This window comes from Argopecten irradians, chromosome 8, assembly GCF_041381155.1.
Source record: "Argopecten irradians isolate NY chromosome 8, Ai_NY, whole genome shotgun sequence".
NCBI classification, from domain to species: domain Eukaryota; kingdom Metazoa; phylum Mollusca; class Bivalvia; order Pectinida; family Pectinidae; genus Argopecten; species Argopecten irradians.
This window is the reverse complement of record NC_091141.1, coordinates 14531167-14549308: the sequence shown is the minus strand read 5'-3', so window position 1 is coordinate 14549308 and position 18142 is coordinate 14531167. Positions and strand designations below refer to the sequence as shown.

Here is an 18142-nt window from a genome sequence, read left to right as displayed (position 1 = left end):
ATCTGATTAACATTTTCTTGCGAAAAGTAAATATAGCTTTAAATTGTTTAACTAGGTCACTCTGACGTACCAAATGCCTTACTCTTGAACAACGCACTTGGTAAGAGAGATGTAAAACTGAATAAAGTCCCCACAGTCCAGTTCCATTATGTCATGTTTTGTATTAAAGAATAATTTTAATGTTTTGTTGTTTACTAGTGTGTCAACTGCATTTGTTGGACAGATATTTCCACATTAAGCTTTAATCGCGTCAGTAAACAATAAAACATTGAAATAATTTCTTATATTTGTAACAGCCAGTCAATTGATAGAATCCCGGAACAGCTGGCTCCAATTTGGCGAGAAATTTTGTCAAGTTCAGAAAGTACACAAACTATAGCTCAACAATAACACTACCATTTTCATTCAATTGATGCCTTATTTCTCAAACATTTTATTTTCAGAATTATTATTTAACATTCTCTTTATATTCGAATTTAAAGTACAGAAACAATAGGCCAAATGATGCACTTTAACACTACTTGCGGAACTCAGTGTTCCTCTGTATGTATTCTTGCTCGAAAACCGACTGTGTTTACACAAGTGTTATCGATTTCTCAGTTTAAATGGTTATATAGCAAAGAAAAAAACGGATAGGTCAATATTTTTTAAAATAATATTTCTTCTAGCCAAGATTTATTTTGCTATAATTTATTTTCCGCATCATTTAGCATCCAGAAGTATTACACGTATTACGGCAATTTAATTTCTACGAGAATGAGATACACATTTTCGCGTAGAGATCGAGCGCGAATGCAAATGTTTCGCTATAAACTGCATGAAACAGATGTATATGATAACTCGATTTTTCAGCATTGCGACTTTTTGTATTCTGCGATAATAATTATATATATAGACTGCTACTGTTACCATTGTTGAAATATCAATAGTCTAATGCGATTATCACATGTGTAATACCTGAACAGAATATGGCAAGTCACTCTGAGTATAATTCGACATTCTGACCTACAATGTACCTGACACTTGCACCAATGCACGTTGTCATGGTCCTTATCGCCGTTCAGCAATGTCTTCACGGAATTTGACGTAGAAAGCGTAAACATTATAGATCCTTGAGAAAATGAACATCGGTTGTTTTTAACTTACCTTTGTCATTGTGAAATTCCGCGGTATGATACTTTCTATATAAGCAGTGATCATGCCCCAGTTGTATCATAACATTGCACAAAGAACACATATACAGCATCATGAAAGGAATTGGATATTTGGCCATAGTTCTGGTACTAGTAACTACAGTCACAGGATATTCCCGACAGCCAACATGTATATGCTACGTTAACTCCCATGTTGAAGGAGGTAAGACATTTGTTCATGTACTTTTTTGGGATTGTTTGGGTTGATTTTGTATTGGATTGTTATATTGCAAAGTTTCCACTCTGTAGGAAGTGTATGCGGTATACATAATATTAAAACTGTATCTTAATACTTTACGTATTCTATCATTTACTACAGATAATGTGTCTTATAGTCTGAAATTCTATCGAATGGAAGGAATAACTGCGATCATCGTGGTAATCGATATAATATTTGGATTTTTATTTTCGCAGCAACTAGAGTATCTGGAATTCAGTGTATCCACTCAAATGGTATTTCTGTAACACTTCCCTGGAAACAAGTAAGTTACATCTAGAAATACTATATATTATGTAATAGAACTTTACAATCCTGTACAACTTCACGTTTGTACAATTAAGGTTTGGTTCAGCTTCAAATTTGTGTTGTGTCACTTAGTGAGAAGTTCTACAACAGCTACATGATGTGACTAAGTTGTTGGGGGGGGGCTTTTTAGATATTTGTCCTTTGCACGTCCTCTGTCTATTTGTGATTGAATATCATATGGATTAGAGCAACATCAATATTGTTTATTAAAATGCTATAAATCACATGTTATATACTTTGTCATAAAAACAGTAACATAGTATCTAAAATACGACTGTGGGATCAATCGATACATTGTTCAAGGTCAACAGTATGACGCACTTTGAGTTTTCCAAGGGTTGGGATAGACTTACCAGCAAAGTCCGCTCAATGTACGCTATTTACATACATGAATTAGATATCATATTATATACCGCTTTTTCTATATTGTAGAATGTCAACGGTGGCACTATTGAAGTAATCTTTGGATCGGAATGCGATGCCTTACTGCAAGGTAAGCCACTAAAATAAGATGACAAATACATACTATAAACATGGTATGTTCCTGGTCACATTCTGTCGTAGCTTGGAGATTATTTCTTGTGTTGAAATACCGATAGTAACGTTATGTAATATTGCTTTTAATAATTTATACAATCATTTGTTTTTAAATTCGTAGTTCATAAATTAGCATACCCTAAAACAACAATTAGAGAAACAATAAGTATTATTAGATATATTATTGTGCAAGCAGTTGTATTGAGAATAACTTCAAATATTGCATATATAATTATTTGATTAAAACCATCTCAAGTTATTGATAAATGTTATTCTTCAGAAAAAACAAATAAAAATCGACGATTCTTTACCGATTCATTTGGCGGAAGTGTCGATAGTTCTACAAAAGGCGACGGTACGTCCAGCTATGGCGGAAGTGTACATACACCAGCCGGAAGCCTATCTGGCCACGCCCACTTTGATCATGGCGATCTGTCTGGAGGCGATATTGGTGTGTCCGGCCATATAGGGGCCATCGGAAGTGCCGGTGTCCACGCCAACTACGATCACGGACACCTGAGCGGCGGGGTCGATGCTGGCGTGGATCTTGGAGGTATTGCGCATGCGGGAGGACATGTGGACATTGACCACAATCTGGACTTGAGTGGAGGAGTGAGCGCGGGAGTGGATGTTGGAGGGTTTAAGGAGACGGCTACACTAGATATCGACCATAACGGACACACGACAGGAGGGGTCCAGGGCACGCTTGTCGGACGGAGAGGTCAGTAGAAGTCCTGAACTGAAATTTGTGTTGAAACTTCTGTTTTTATTTTAAGTGCGTTTAGCTAACATAACACTGATTTGCCGAGAACAGCCAAGCGTTGGATTAATAAAAACTTAAGGAACAAAATCTTAATATTTCATGATTAAGAATATTTCAGGAATCGCCATGATTACACAAGTAAATGTTGTCCTCAAGCACGACAATAAAAAGGAATGTAAGCAAACTGCAGTGAAGATATGTTTTATATTGTATGTTGAAGATATTGGTTAAAGCATATTTGTCCTGTTTTAGATAAATCCGCCCAGCATCGACGATTCTTCACAGATTCATTTGGTGGAAGTGTCGATAGTTCAGCTAAAGGGGACGGTACATCTAGCTATGGCGGAAGTGTACATACACCAGCCGGAAGCCTATCTGGCCACGCCCACTTTGATCATGGCGATCTGTCTGGAGGCGATGTTGGTGTGTCCGGTCATGTAGGGGCCATCGGAAGTGCCGGTGTTCACGCCAACTACGATCACGGACACCTAAGCGGCGGGGTCGATGCTGGTGTGGATTTTGGAGGTATTGCGCATGCGGGAGGACATGTGGACATTGACCACAATCTGGACTTGAGTGGAGGAGTGAGCGCGGGAGTGGATGTTGGTGGGTTTAAAGAGACAGCGACACTAGATATCGACCATAACGGTCACACGACAGGAGGCGTCCAAGGCACACTTGTCGGACGGAGAGGTCAGTGTAGTCCGAAATGTGTATGTTGTCTATTTAAGATTGAATTGTAATTCAAATGACTCAGAACTACTATACATGCTCGTTAAAATGTATAACACAAAAACGGCTAAGATGTTTGCATACGTAGGTAATATAAAAGAAATTTTGCATGATATTGGAGCATGATGACATTTCAACCAAGACTTAATAAATTTCAATAAGAAAAAACTATCTATAGAGGAATATATTGTTTCCTCCGTTTGCATAATAACCACATTGTTCTAATAACTTTTCTGTGTTTATATCAGATGTATCCGCCCAGCATCGACGATTCTTCACCGATTCATTTGGCGGAAGTGTCGATAGTTCAGCTAAAGGGGACGGTACATCCAGCTATGGCGGAAGTGTACATACACCAGCCGGAAGTGTATCTGGCCACGCCCACTTTGATCATGGCGATCTGTCTGGAGGAGATTTTGGTGTTTCCGGTCATGTAGGGGCCATCGGAAGTGCCGGTGTCCACGCCAACTACGATCACGGACACCTGAGCGGCGGGGTTGATGCTGGCGTGGATCTTGGAGGTATTGCGCATGCGGGAGGACATGTGGACATTGATCACAATCTGGACGTGAGTGGAGGAGTGAGCGCGGGAGTGGATGTTGGAGGGTTTAAGGAGACAGCGACACTAGATATCGACCATAACGGACACACGACAGGAGGGGTCCAGGGCACGCTTGTCGGACGGAGAGGTCAGTAGAAGTCCTGAACTGAAATTTGTGTTGAAACTTCTGTTTTTATTTTATGTGCGTTTAGCTAACATAACACTGATTTGCCGAGAACAGCCAAGCGTTGGATTAATAAAAACTTAAGGAACAAAATCTTAATATTTCATGATTAAGAATATTTCAGGAATCGCCATGATTACACAAGTAAATGTTGTCCTCAAGCACGACAATAAAAAGGAATGTAAGCAAACTGCAGTGAAGATATGTTTTACATTGTATGTTGAAGATATTGGTTAAAGCATATTTGTCCTGTTTTAGATAAATCCGCCCAGCATCGACGATTCTTCACAGATTCATTTGGTGGAAGTGTCGATAGTTCAGCTAAAGGGGACGGTACATCTAGCTATGGCGGAAGTGTACATACACCAGCCGGAAGCCTATCTGGCCACGCCCACTTTGATCATGGCGATCTGTCTGGAGGCGATGTTGGTGTGTCCGGTCATGTAGGGGCCATCGGAAGTGCCGGTGTTCACGCCAACTACGATCACGGACACCTAAGCGGCGGGGTCGATGCTGGTGTGGATTTTGGAGGTATTGCGCATGCGGGAGGACATGTGGACATTGACCACAATCTGGACTTTAGTGGAGGAGTGAGCGCGGGAGTGGATGTTGGTGGGTTTAAGGAGACAGCGACACTAGATATCGACCATAACGGTCACACGACAGGAGGCGTCCAAGGCACACTTGTCGGACGGAGAGGTCAGTGTAGTCCGAAATGTGTATGTTGTCTATTTAAGATTGAATTGTAATTCAAATGACTCAGAACTACTATACATGCTCGTTAAAATGTATAACACAAAAACGGCTAAGATGTTTGCATACGTAGGTAATATAAAAGAAATTTTGCATGATATTGGAGCATGATGACATTTCAACCAAGACTTAATAAATGACAATAAGAAAAGACTATCTATAGAGGAATATATTGTTTCCTCCGTTTGCATAATAACCACATTGTTCTAATAACTTTTCTGTGTTTATATCAGATGTATCCGCCCAGCATCGACGATTCTTCACCGATTCATTTGGCGGAAGTGTCGATAGTTCAGCTAAAGGGGACGGTACATCCAGCTATGGCGGAAGTGTACATACACCAGCCGGAAGTGTATCTGGCCACGCCCACTTTGATCATGGCGATCTGTCTGGAGGAGATTTTGGTGTTTCCGGTCATGTAGGGGCCATCGGAAGTGCCGGTGTCCACGCCAACTACGATCACGGACACCTGAGCGGCGGGGTTGATGCTGGCGTGGATCTTGGAGGTATTGCGCATGCGGGAGGACATGTGGACATTGATCACAATCTGGACGTGAGTGGAGGAGTGAGCGCGGGAGTGGATGTTGGAGGGTTTAAGGAGACAGCGACACTAGATATCGACCATAACGGACACACGACAGGAGGGGTCCAGGGCACGCTTGTCGGACGGAGAGGTCAGTAGAAGTCCTGAACTGAAATTTGTGTTGAAACTTCTGTTTTTATTTTATGTGCGTTTAGCTAACATAACACTGATTTGCCGAGAACAGCCAAGCGTAGGATTAATAAAAACTTAAAGGAACAAAATCTTAATATTTCATGATTAAGAATATTTCAGGAATCGCCATGATTACACAAGTAAATGTTGTCCTCAAGCACGACAATAAAAAGGAATGTAAGCAAACTGCAGTGAAGATATGTTTTACATTGTATGTTGAAGATATTGGTTAAAGCATATTTGTCCTGTTTTAGATAAATCCGCCCAGCATCGACGATTCTTCACAGATTCATTTGGTGGAAGTGTCGATAGTTCAGCTAAAGGGGACGGTACATCTAGCTATGGCGGAAGTGTACATACACCAGCCGGAAGCCTATCTGGCCACGCCCACTTTGATCATGGCGATCTGTCTGGAGGCGATGTTGGTGTGTCCGGTCATGTAGGGGCCATCGGAAGTGCCGGTGTTCACGCCAACTACGATCACGGACACCTAAGCGGCGGGGTCGATGCTGGTGTGGATTTTGGAGGTATTGCGCATGCGGGAGGACATGTGGACATTGACCACAATCTGGACTTGAGTGGAGGAGTGAGCGCGGGAGTGGATGTTGGTGGGTTTAAGGAGACAGCGACACTAGATATCGACCATAACGGTCACACGACAGGAGGCGTCCAAGGCACACTTGTCGGACGGAGAGGTCAGTGTAGTCCGAAATGTGTATGTTGTCTATTTAAGATTGAATTGTAATTCAAATGACTCAGAACTACTATACATGCTCGTTAAAATGTATAACACAAAAACGGCTAAGATGTTTGCATACGTAGGTAATATAAAAGAAATTTTGCATGATATTGGAGCATGATGACATTTCAACCAAGACTTAATAAATGACAATAAGAAAAGACTATCTATAGAGGAATATATTGTTTCCTCCGTTTGCATAATAACCACATTGTTCTAATAACTTTTCTGTGTTTATATCAGATGTATCCGCCCAGCATCGACGATTCTTCACCGATTCATTTGGCGGAAGTGTCGATAGTTCAGCTAAAGGGGACGGTACATCCAGCTATTGCGGGAGTGTACATACACCAGCCGGAAGTGTATCTGGCCACGCCCACTTTGATCATGGCGATCTGTCTGGAGGAGATTTTGGTGTTTCCGGTCATGTAGGGGCCATCGGAAGTGCCGGTGTCCACGCCAACTACGATCACGGACACCTGAGCGGCGGGGTTGATGCTGGCGTGGATCTTGGAGGTATTGCGCATGCGGGAGGACATGTGGACATTGATCACAATCTGGACGTGAGTGGAGGAGTGAGCGCGGGAGTGGATGTTGGAGGGTTTAAGGAGACAGCGACACTAGATATCGACCATAACGGACACACGACAGGAGGGGTCCAGGGCACGCTTGTCGGACGGAGAGGTCAGTAGAAGTCCTGAACTGAAATTTGTGTTGAAACTTCTGTTTTTATTTCATGTGCGTTTAGCTAACATAACACTGATTTGCCGAGAACAGCCAAGCGTTGGATTAATAAAAACTTAAGGAACAAAATCTTAATATTTCATGATTAAGAATATTTCAGGAATCGCCATGATTACACAAGTAAATGTTGTCCTCAAGCACGACAATAAAAAGGAATGTAAGCAAACTGCAGTGAAGATATGTTTTACATTGTATGTTGAAGATATTGGTTAAAGCATATTTGTCCTGTTTTAGATAAATCCGCCCAGCATCGACGATTCTTCACAGATTCATTTGGTGGAAGTGTCGATAGTTCAGCTAAAGGGGACGGTACATCCAGCTATGGCGGAAGTGTACATACACCAGCCGGAAGTCTATCTGGCCACGCCCACTTTGATCATGGCGATCTGTCTGGAGGCGATGTTGGTGTTTCCGGTCATGTAGGGGCCATCGGAAGTGCCGGTGTCCACGCCAACTACGATCACGGACACCTGAGCGGCGGGGTTGATGCTGGCGTGGATCTTGGAGGTATTGCGCATGCGGGAGGACATGTGGACATTGACCACAATCTGGACGTGAGTGGAGGAGTGAGCGCGGGAGTGGATGTTGGAGGGTTTAAGGAGACAGCTACACTAGATATCGACCATAACGGACACACGACAGGAGGCGTTCAAGGCACGCTTGTCGGACGCAGAGGTCAGTAATAATCCTGAATCGATAACGGGTGTTTGAGTAAATTTTGATAATGTACGTTAATCTTTTGTATAATTGTTTGTCGAGAATAACCTAAGTTAATACACACGTAAAATAATTTCCTTAGTCGACCGGAAAAATTGTTCGTAATTAAAGCAAAATTTGTGCAAACTGTGAAAATGTGTTTTGCCCTGAACGGTTATGATATCAAATATTGGCTATTCGATTTAACCAGTCTATATTCATTTCTTTCAGAATCTGCAAAATGGAAATCTCCCGTCGAGGTTTTAATTCAGCGGTTGATCAATGAAATTAGAATTGCGGAAGGAAGTCGTATAAAAAGGCAAATATAGTTTTTTCGTACACTCCTTAAAATATTGGCACACCAATATCCAGCTGATTGACATTATTTTTTCATGGTCTTTTACTATGAATAATGTCGTCTGTAATTATTGTTCTTTGCGTTAAGAGCTCGTCCTAAAATGATAAATCAGCTGAATTGCATACTTACATTACTAAACGATGTCTAATACCTCTAACAACTTTTATCACTTTAAGACTCATTATAAGCCATTCACATGTTAGGTAATAGCTGACGTAGACAAGCATTCTTATTGTAATAAGAAGTTCAACAAAGCGATTTAAAATATAATAGTTGTTATACATATAATGCATTTTTTATCAAGAACGTTTATGGCTTGGCTACCATACACATGTGCTGTTAAATCAGTTATATAATTATTAGTTTTATTTGTAAATAATCAAGTGATACTGATAAAATTTATTAATTCATTATGTTTGTTTTTAGTTTATAACTATGGTTTTAGTAAGGATAATTTTTAAAACACAATTATTATTTTGATTTACATACTATTGCAATATATTGTCATATTTTAATAAAGTATGTGTGTCGTTTTAAGATGTAAATGATGCAAATTGCTATAACTATACTGTTGCTTAAAACAATAACAAGACATGATAATACAAACTGTTGGAATTATTTTGTACAGTACTGTCATTGTTGCACTTTAAATGTTTAAATGTTCTGAAACAATTGAGACAATTATTGTTTCAAACTTTAATTGATTGTTTTTTTATTGTTATTTAACTACATACCATATATTTTATCTGTACTGTTAAAATAAAATTATGTCATCACGTGTCATGTGGAATTTTCACCTGTTAAGTAGTCTATATTCCTCAGGAACATTTATTATTGATGTATATGTATTGTAAGTCAATGTTTGTGATTGCATGTAAGTCATAGAATATATATTTTGGTAAATAAACAATACATTTTTAGATTTGCATACCTTAGTTTTGTTCTTATTAATCTTTTCACATGTTTAGCCGAGACATGAAAGCTAATTAAGACATTTCATACGAAGAGAAATTTCCAAAATGCCATTTTTGCGAAAATACCGGCTAAACTATGTAAGAGCAATGAGTTAAAACAGAAACGAACTTAAAAAAATCATAACTGTAGCTACAACGAAGAAAACAATCGTGCATTTAAAGAACTTGGAGCCAAGTTGTGGTTTATAATTACATTTCAGATTTTGACATTAGTAATCTAAAGTGATTTCTGTAGTACATACCATTTAAACATACATAAGGCACAAAAATACAGTGTTAACATTCTTTGTAACTAACGTTTATAATGCATCATACATGTTATCTGTCCAATTGTATGATTTTTGTTTGTTTGTTTATTTAATCAATAGATTCATTGGGGGAAAATAACATGTCAAATTGTGTTCTCTTATAAAATTACATTTTTCTGATTTTTCGTTAGTTGGATTATTCTGTCTGGAAAATAGCCCGAAAATGGAAAGTTAGTCATTATGACCAGTTCTTCTGAAAGGCGGTGTTATCATCTGTTGAGTTAATGTTTTGGTGTAATTGTCCTTTTCTACCCCAAACAACTCCATTAAACTGTCCTCGCACCTGTTTCCGTCTCCGTCAACTTTACCATTGTACCATTAGAAAAGTTCAAAAGAGTATAAAGATAAACTTTACATTACAAGCTGCGACGGGAAATGTTGGAACAGATTTAGTAGGAATCGAAATGTTGTGCCATTGAAACGGATCATCCGCTGTAATAATATTGGGTCAATCAATGTATAAACAATCGTCTTAGAGTTGCTCCCCTTCAAATGGGTTCGTTTTGGTCGCATTTGTTAATCTCTATGACTTGATTCCACGACAGAGTTAATAGAAATGAGAGTGGTAAATTGTACCGATCGCCAGACGATAGCTACGCCTCGTGCTCGCACGTAGTTCAATGGCGGAACAAATCTCAGAACATACACAATGCCGTCATTTTGTTAATTACTTATTTAGTTGTCTACAATAAAGAAAAAACTCGCTTTTGAACTGTGACATATTAGATACTATAAGGTACAAACAGAATGAATTTAATTTAACATGGTTTGGCTATTCAAATAAGTGTTTATAAAGATTGTACTTTACTCCAGTATAAAATCTTCTTACCGTGAGTTTTAGAGAATAGTTAAGTGTATCGTTTAACATGCAAGTGCAAAACATTATTACAAATATCAAAAGTGTAGAGAAATCATATAGAAGTCTACTTTAGCGAACCACAATTTTAATTACAGTTTGTGTTGATAAAGACAATCCCATCACGTATTTCAGCAACGATAAATTCATGTCTGTCATAAATACAAAGGTTCTTTCTCAATTGTTCTTTCAATGATACATTTACTGGATACATTGCCTTTGATAGTTGGAGTGCTATAAAGGTGTCACCACCCCATTCAGATTGTTTGCCTCCGACTAATCGTCATGTGCCATCTCTTTGAAACTAAAGAGTATGCACATCCGGTCACCTTACACGACAACCAGTCTCGTATCTCTCCCTTAATGCTGAGCGCTAAGCCAAACCAAAAACTACTTTTACACTTCTGTAGACTATGGTGTGTCTCGCCTGAGAATATAATCCAGAGCCTTCCTCTCAAGGGTGAGCGCTCAACGCATGGTCAATCGTGAGGTGATGTCAATGGAGACATTAGGAAGAAAATAAAAGATAATATCTCAAATTTAGTCGTATTTTACGATATCCTGCAATGAAGGTAGCAGATATAAGTCTAAGGTTCTACATACATGACAGTGATTGTTGATAGTCTGCGTATAATTAAAAAAAGTTCTAAATTGATAAAAACTTTCTTTTTGTATTTTGTTTGTGAAATACAATACGATAAGCATCTGCCATTTAAAGCTACATTGAGACAATAGAGTTTTTATTTTCTTTTCGTCATGTTAATGTGTAAGGTCCGTGGCATCCTCGCTACTCCATATGTTACTATCACTATCGCTATGTCCACCCTTGGACAATATCATAGTAAAACGAAAGGCATTTCAGGTGAAAAAAACTGACCAATCACATGTCTGGGAAGATGTCATTTGATGTACATCTAAACAATCGAAAAATGGTTCACTGTAGTAGTAGACTGTGTTGATTTGATGTTGGTTGTTGCTCTCCTTGTAATCTTCAAAGGAAATATCTGCAGCCAAGTGATTGGTCAGTGGTTTGTTACCCATTGAATTACATATACGATTATTACATCTGAGCGCGATGTTGTAATTACATTACATAGAATTTTGAATTTTCTAAAACACAATATAGATATAGATATTCTTTTTTTTTTGGATAAAATACGACTTCTTGAAATAAAAACAGTGAAATTGTGTGACCTTTTAACCTAGCAGGAAAAGCTAGCGACAGTTGTTACTATCACGTGTCCATCTGCATGGAGGTCACATTTGCATCAACGGGTGATCGTCTAGAGTACTTCCGTGGTGGATCAATGGCTTGTGTAACGTTAATTCAATATAGCCAATTATAGCCAGCTTAACAATGTCAGGAACATACATCGTCCTAATGGTGGAAATGAATAGGTACATCAACATATGGTACCAATGAACTTTGGCATGACATGTTAATGCATTGCGAACGTCATTCGACATAATCGTTGATGTTCTCCGTCTGGAAGCAGTGTTACTATTAAATATGTTCCAACTTGTTATGTTTGTAATTTCTGAAGAATATTTTCTTTCTTGATACTTTTTATTTTGTATGAAATTTTAATTCATATGCACCTGATCTGACAAGCGTATATTTACTAACTGACTTTTGTAACAGGTGCAAAACAATTAAACCTCGTAGGAGTATCTTTTGACGTCGTTTGATTTTCGCCAATCAGATTTGTTTATTATTTACCGTATCGGAAGATCATCAACTAAGACAGACATATATTGGATTTTATCACATCGATATTACACTCCATGTTTATAAGGTATGGTAGTGCAATAAAAAAAATCAGCAATCACCATTTCGATGAGTTGTAACACTCTCGACATATAACATTACTACACAACGCAATATATGGACGGCTTACTACGTGTCAAAATACATGTGTACTTTATGTACATGCGGAGTACACAGTAGTACACAAATAACATTAGCAGAAAGAAGTAACTATCTGAATTAAAATGTATCAAAATACGCAGTGTTAATGCACATTCGGGGAACAGGGCCTTGGCCAATATTGCTTTTACTTGGAGACTTGATAAACCAAAACACATATAATTAGGTCAAATGTCCCTATTGACAACGCATATGTAAAGTGTTCGGTTTTTAATATCAAACACCATTCCATTTCTTATCAGGGAATGGAATCCCTGAAATGGATGGCGAAATTTGATATGTTCCCATGGCGACCAAATCATCTCATCTCCTTAATGGCAGAGTGTGTGCCACTGAGAAGTTGTAAATGACTACGTCGTACTGCAGATACTATGGACTGGGACGTCAGTACATTAGTGCGTTCGATACTATTTCAACAATGTAATGTAAAAGGGCGATAACTCATTAATAGTGAGTTATCATTCTTTGGAAAAAAATATAAACACGACAACCTCTAGCTATTTGACGACATAAAGCATATATGCGGATAGTCTCAAACGATCGAGGAAATATCAAAGTATAGGAACGATTGGGAGAAAGGGAAAAGAATGGAGGAAAAGCAGATTCCGAAGGGAAATAGTACCGAGATCGAAAAAATAGTACAATGCTCAGGTTTTTTCCTCACATGACACATGCGTGGTGAGAACTTTAGGCCACCTCTGGTGACAGAGTTTGTTTATTGTGAGTACTGTTTGTTATTATCCTGGATAAATCGAGATCTAAATGCAAACTTGTCATAAATTACATTTATTATAATCTACTATCAAAATTTAGTCAGGTTTGAATATTGCCTCTTGTCGAAAGGATGTTCTGAAAATATTTTTCAAGTAGATGTTTTGTGATAAACAAAACAGGCAGAAACCTTCATTTGTGATGGTGGATTATGTTAACACCGACTAAAAGCAACACTTTAGTTCGGCACGTCTCATCCTAGAGTTTCAAGTCGGAACCAATAAGGCGACTTGAGAACGATTTATGAATACAGTTTTCAAATTATGTGATAAGCATGGATTGCATATGTTGCACAGTATCCTAGCTGTTTTACTTTTCCTTTTGCAAAACCCAATATTGTTAATCGTAATTGTTTTAGACTGATTTGCGTCGTGTAATATCGGAACTAAAGCAAATACGACGCTAGTGCAGTTAAGTTTACAGCCATCTTTTTGAATAATGCACGTTCGGAACCAGATTGGTTAATCATGTTTTGTTCCACGTTGGTATAATCTGAAATTTAAGTTCCGCTGATGGTTTGGGTGTATATTTTAATTTACATCCTCACCAGAAGTGATGTCTGTAGCACAACTGGCCATGTAAAGCGTTATCAAATGATTGGTAGGTCTAGGCACACTGTATTAGAGTTTGAACCGAAGTCGTTGCTTTTTGTAACATGGTGAATCAAAAATATTTTTTACACAATTTCGCTGTTGGGATATTTATAATAATTTGACATATACGATAATGCATTTTGACAATCTCTGTGTTGCTTTTCGCAGAAACTGATTTTGACATGACAGTTGAATTCAAGTTTTCATCGACCTAAAAATAAACGCATTCATCTTGTAATTTCTGGTGTAATATAAAGAAATCTGAAGGTTTGTTTTAATAGATCACATTTTTTTTATTGTTGACAGTTACACATGTATTATATATTTAGACGACATCTTTTCAGTAACTGATATATCGAGGAGTATGCTGGGATGAAAGGCTTCCCTACAAAAGGTCAAAACGAGAGCAAATATACGAATATCTTCTAACAACTTATCTGTATATAATACAGATATTGGGCTTGTAACATGCTGGCTAGTTGAATCATAACAAGTTTGTTTATGTGAATAATTTTATCTGATTTCAAGGTCACAGTGGTCGTTACTATTTAAGTAACAATTTCTACTGAAGTTCCATCTGTGTGTTACCATTTTAGTCCATTTGATCTTTTTGTATCCATACAAAGATTTGTTCCCACAACTGTATACTTTGATTGTGTTGTATTGTGCCAATAGTCAGAGAACTGTTAAAGCCCATGAGTTTCTTGTTCAATTTTATGCACATATTGATACAGAGGGTATCTGCTTAATAAAAATATTACAAATAGACACTCGTTGATCATTGATGACTATTTGACTCAATCGATAGATCATCCGGCTAAAGTTTTTTACACTCTGTTCGTCAATCGTCATTGTTCATTAACAAATTCCTTTTACGATACTGGGGTTTATCAGGACTTTATACCACAGTCTCCTAAATCACACACCACACACTGCATACAGGCTATACACCGATCACATGGGGCCGTCCTGGCTATTATGTAATAGGACGTTAATTTAATCAAGCAAACAAACATTATTAGGAATTCACACTTTAATGAAGCCGTTGATATTCAGATTGTCCTGATGGAATACAAGCTAATATTCTCTTCCTTCAACAGTCTCAATTTGCTTTTCTGTCAGAAGATTGACTCTTAGATTTTTCCGTCCTTCCCACATTCAAGCCAACACTTTGGTAAATGTTTAAGCGTCGGGCTGCGGATAAATAGTAATACAACATATCTATGTCTACACACGGCTCGAGTATTGACACAGTCAGAGTTTCTGCTAATAGTAAGCCGATTTCCAATCTTCATACTGTCGTAATCTTGGTCATCAGTGCGTAATTCATTTATAATTCAATCATTTTAGCATTAGAATCATCTAATAAGCCAAACATCACTGTATCGTTCACGAAGGGAAAACCTTGCATTGAATTAGTGTATCCAATGTCTGTACGACTCCTTCATGTGACCTCCGATTTCTATGACCGATCGTTTAAGTTTCTCTTAACTCAACGGATCTGTACTTGTAGTTCATTTGATACCGCAAACAGTATATACATAATAATATTATATGTCTATAACAAGTATTAGTTACATTCTGGATACATACATTTATTTTCAAAACGTAATACGGAACACGAAAAATCCGACAAAACAAAATAACAGCCTAAATAGTTTTAGTATCGCTGCAATAACACATACAACAGTCTCCTCTCCTCAAGTTAGAAATCATTAAGATAATAATGCTATTAATCTTCTTGTATTCTCTATACAGCTGTACAAAGTTTGATCAAATATGCAATTACAAGAAAGATCAGACGTTTCAAAAATGGAAATTCGCTCAAGAAGGAAAAAATACATTAGTTTCAAAAGCATTACAATTACAAACACATGTTTTCGCTGTCTTGTACAAAAACACATCACTATATTCGCAACAAATATATTGCGAATAATCTTGATAAAATAATTTAAGCATTATACTAATGTTATCAGGCATATATCTGAAACGTTTCCTGTTAGTTGCTACATTTGCTCAGAGTCGCAGAAAAACACACTACAATGTCCTATCTCAAGCCGTCATTACATTGACCCATTGAATCATGCATACCTCAGAGATCGTGTCCAAGGATAATAGGGAAATATTGACGGACATTCATATCAGTCTTTCACGTCATTAGTTTATGAGTAAGGACATTCATTTGTTTCACTAATGGATCATTAGTCAACCTTCTGTAATTCTGTGTTAGCTAAATTGCATTAAAACAAGAAAAATACGTTGACAATAATTGATATTATTTTCAGTATATATAGAATGCTTCAATGTCTGAGACTGTTAAATTTCGTGATGTGGTGTTATAGATATACATTAGGATCAATTCTTGTTAAGCCAATAGATCGATTTCAGGCAGATGACACATAATTAAAGGTGAACTATGTATATCGACCCGCAAAAATTGTGGTTCTGGTTGAACATCCTTAAAACGATACTGCATACAGGTCGTGTACGTGATGGTATCCATGTGGAAGCAGTTCAAATTATTGTACAAAAAACGCTGTAGATGTCTGAAATATTTCATCAGTTTTAATTGTATGCTTTAAAAGCATTAAGCTGCCTTAACTACCTTCGTGTGGATTTATTGTTCTATAATTCTCCCAGCATTGCAGACAAATTGAATAACGCGGGTTATTGAAATTAACATTAAATCGTCAGTTCATTTCCAACATTTTAATCAATATCTTCCATCTTAAGGATATTCAATATATTGAAGTTTTTATCATGTTATCTATCAAAACTTAGAATAACAAACTAGCTCTTCAAAGGCCGTCTATATGTGACATGCGATTTATCATTAAGTACCAATCTTGTGTTAGCAGAACGAATAATTATTGAAGTTGGATTTGTGTCGACCTATTTTGAAATCGTCATATCCTATTTAATAAACCTTGATTGTAAAACCATCCATATCCGATTACCTATCACATCGATATCCTATCGATAATAATCCTATCGAGATTCATTAATAACATTCACATATATGTTTAAATTTAAGTCCTTATTATAAGTGTAGTTTCTATGTTCCTACAAATATTTGTATTGCTGAAAACATAGGATTACTTGAATGTGTAAATTCAACAACATGAGATGAAATTAATATTACCAAATATGATAGTATGTTCTATGCTTTATGATGTTAAATTGTAACTTTATATTTCACCCATACCGATTTGCGGTCATTCATCACAAACGATACTTAAGGTTATGTTGCAACACAGAGTGTGGTAAAATGTCACCACTGCTTCGTAACATACTAAAGTGGTTTGTTTGAAAGATACTTCGTTGTCAGGAGTCCTAATATTGTTGAAGGTTTCGTTTTCTATTCAAATACTTAAAAAAAACATGTATTGTATTGCATAACAAAGCTCCCGTCCTAGCATTGACAGAAAACGAGCGACAATATTACACTCTAAACGGAAATATAAAATACATTAAAAATAAAGTTTGGTCGTAAACGTCCTCTCCAATCTGCCCATGATCATCATTTGATAAAAAGACATCTTATATACACATGTATTTGGATGGTAAGTTCACGCTTTAATCTACTCTTAGGAAAGTCCAACTAACTTCAGTGCCAATCACCATAAATGTAGATTTAAGAAACGATACTGCAAACTCACTCTGGTAGAGCCATTCACAAGTGATCCAAATATAGAATCTTGTAATTAAAGCTTTTTGAAGTAATATCTCTAGAAGCATTCAAATATTTAGATATTTAAATATAGAGGAGTGTATCAATTCTTTAGGGGAAAGGTTGTCCCAATCACTCTTATATTGACATTGAGTTTAATTGAAAATTGCAGTAACCTACTTTTACCACGTTACAACTAAATACATAACTGTAGATGGTTCTGCTTCTTGAGTAGTGTTTAAGTGATAACAATTAGCATTACTGCTGAAGTTGTGGCTTGGAACAACTCATTTGTGTTTTACACATTGGTGCTCTTTGATTCAGATGTTTAACTGTCATGAGTTTCCCTAACGTCCAGCAGTGTACATTGTACAACCTCTGATCTAAGATACCTTTGGACGCTCACAATACTAAATGTAAAGGTTTCTTGCCCTCGGACTGTAATCAATAATATCATTGAATAATCGATACGGCCTACAGGGGGCGCTCCGATCGCAGAACACGACAGCTATAACTCGCCTAATTGATTTCGTTCCAAGGCAATTGTTTGGTTGGTGTTCGC

At 37.4% G+C, this 18142-nt stretch overlaps 1 protein-coding gene across 1 annotated transcript; it reads left to right on the top strand.

The window, feature by feature from the left end:
• Positions 1–1209: 1209 nt before the first annotated feature.
• On the top strand, positions 1210–9409 carry LOC138329457 (uncharacterized PE-PGRS family protein PE_PGRS54-like). The gene is made up of 12 exons (XM_069276473.1): positions 1210–1356; positions 1608–1675; positions 2152–2212; positions 2537–2977; positions 3272–3712; positions 4000–4440; positions 4735–5175; positions 5463–5903; positions 6199–6639; positions 6927–7367; positions 7662–8102; positions 8355–9409. Exons 1-12 carry the CDS (start codon positions 1248–1250, stop codon positions 8450–8452), a joined length of 3864 nt encoding a protein of 1287 aa, XP_069132574.1. The 5' UTR covers positions 1210–1247; the 3' UTR covers positions 8453–9409.
• The last annotated feature ends 8733 nt before the right edge of the window (positions 9410–18142 follow it).

Bases quoted from the DNA above. Each gene is read 5' to 3' on its own strand.
- LOC138329457 (XM_069276473.1), top strand. From the start codon at position 1,248: ATGAAAGGAATTGGATATTTGGCCATAGTTCTGGTACTAGTAACTACA. The intron at 2,978-3,271 runs GTCAGTAGAAGT...GTCCTGTTTTAG, and splicing joins CACGCTTGTCGGACGGAGAG to ATAAATCCGCCCAGCATCGA. The intron at 5,176-5,462 runs GTCAGTGTAGTC...TGTTTATATCAG, and splicing joins CACACTTGTCGGACGGAGAG to ATGTATCCGCCCAGCATCGA.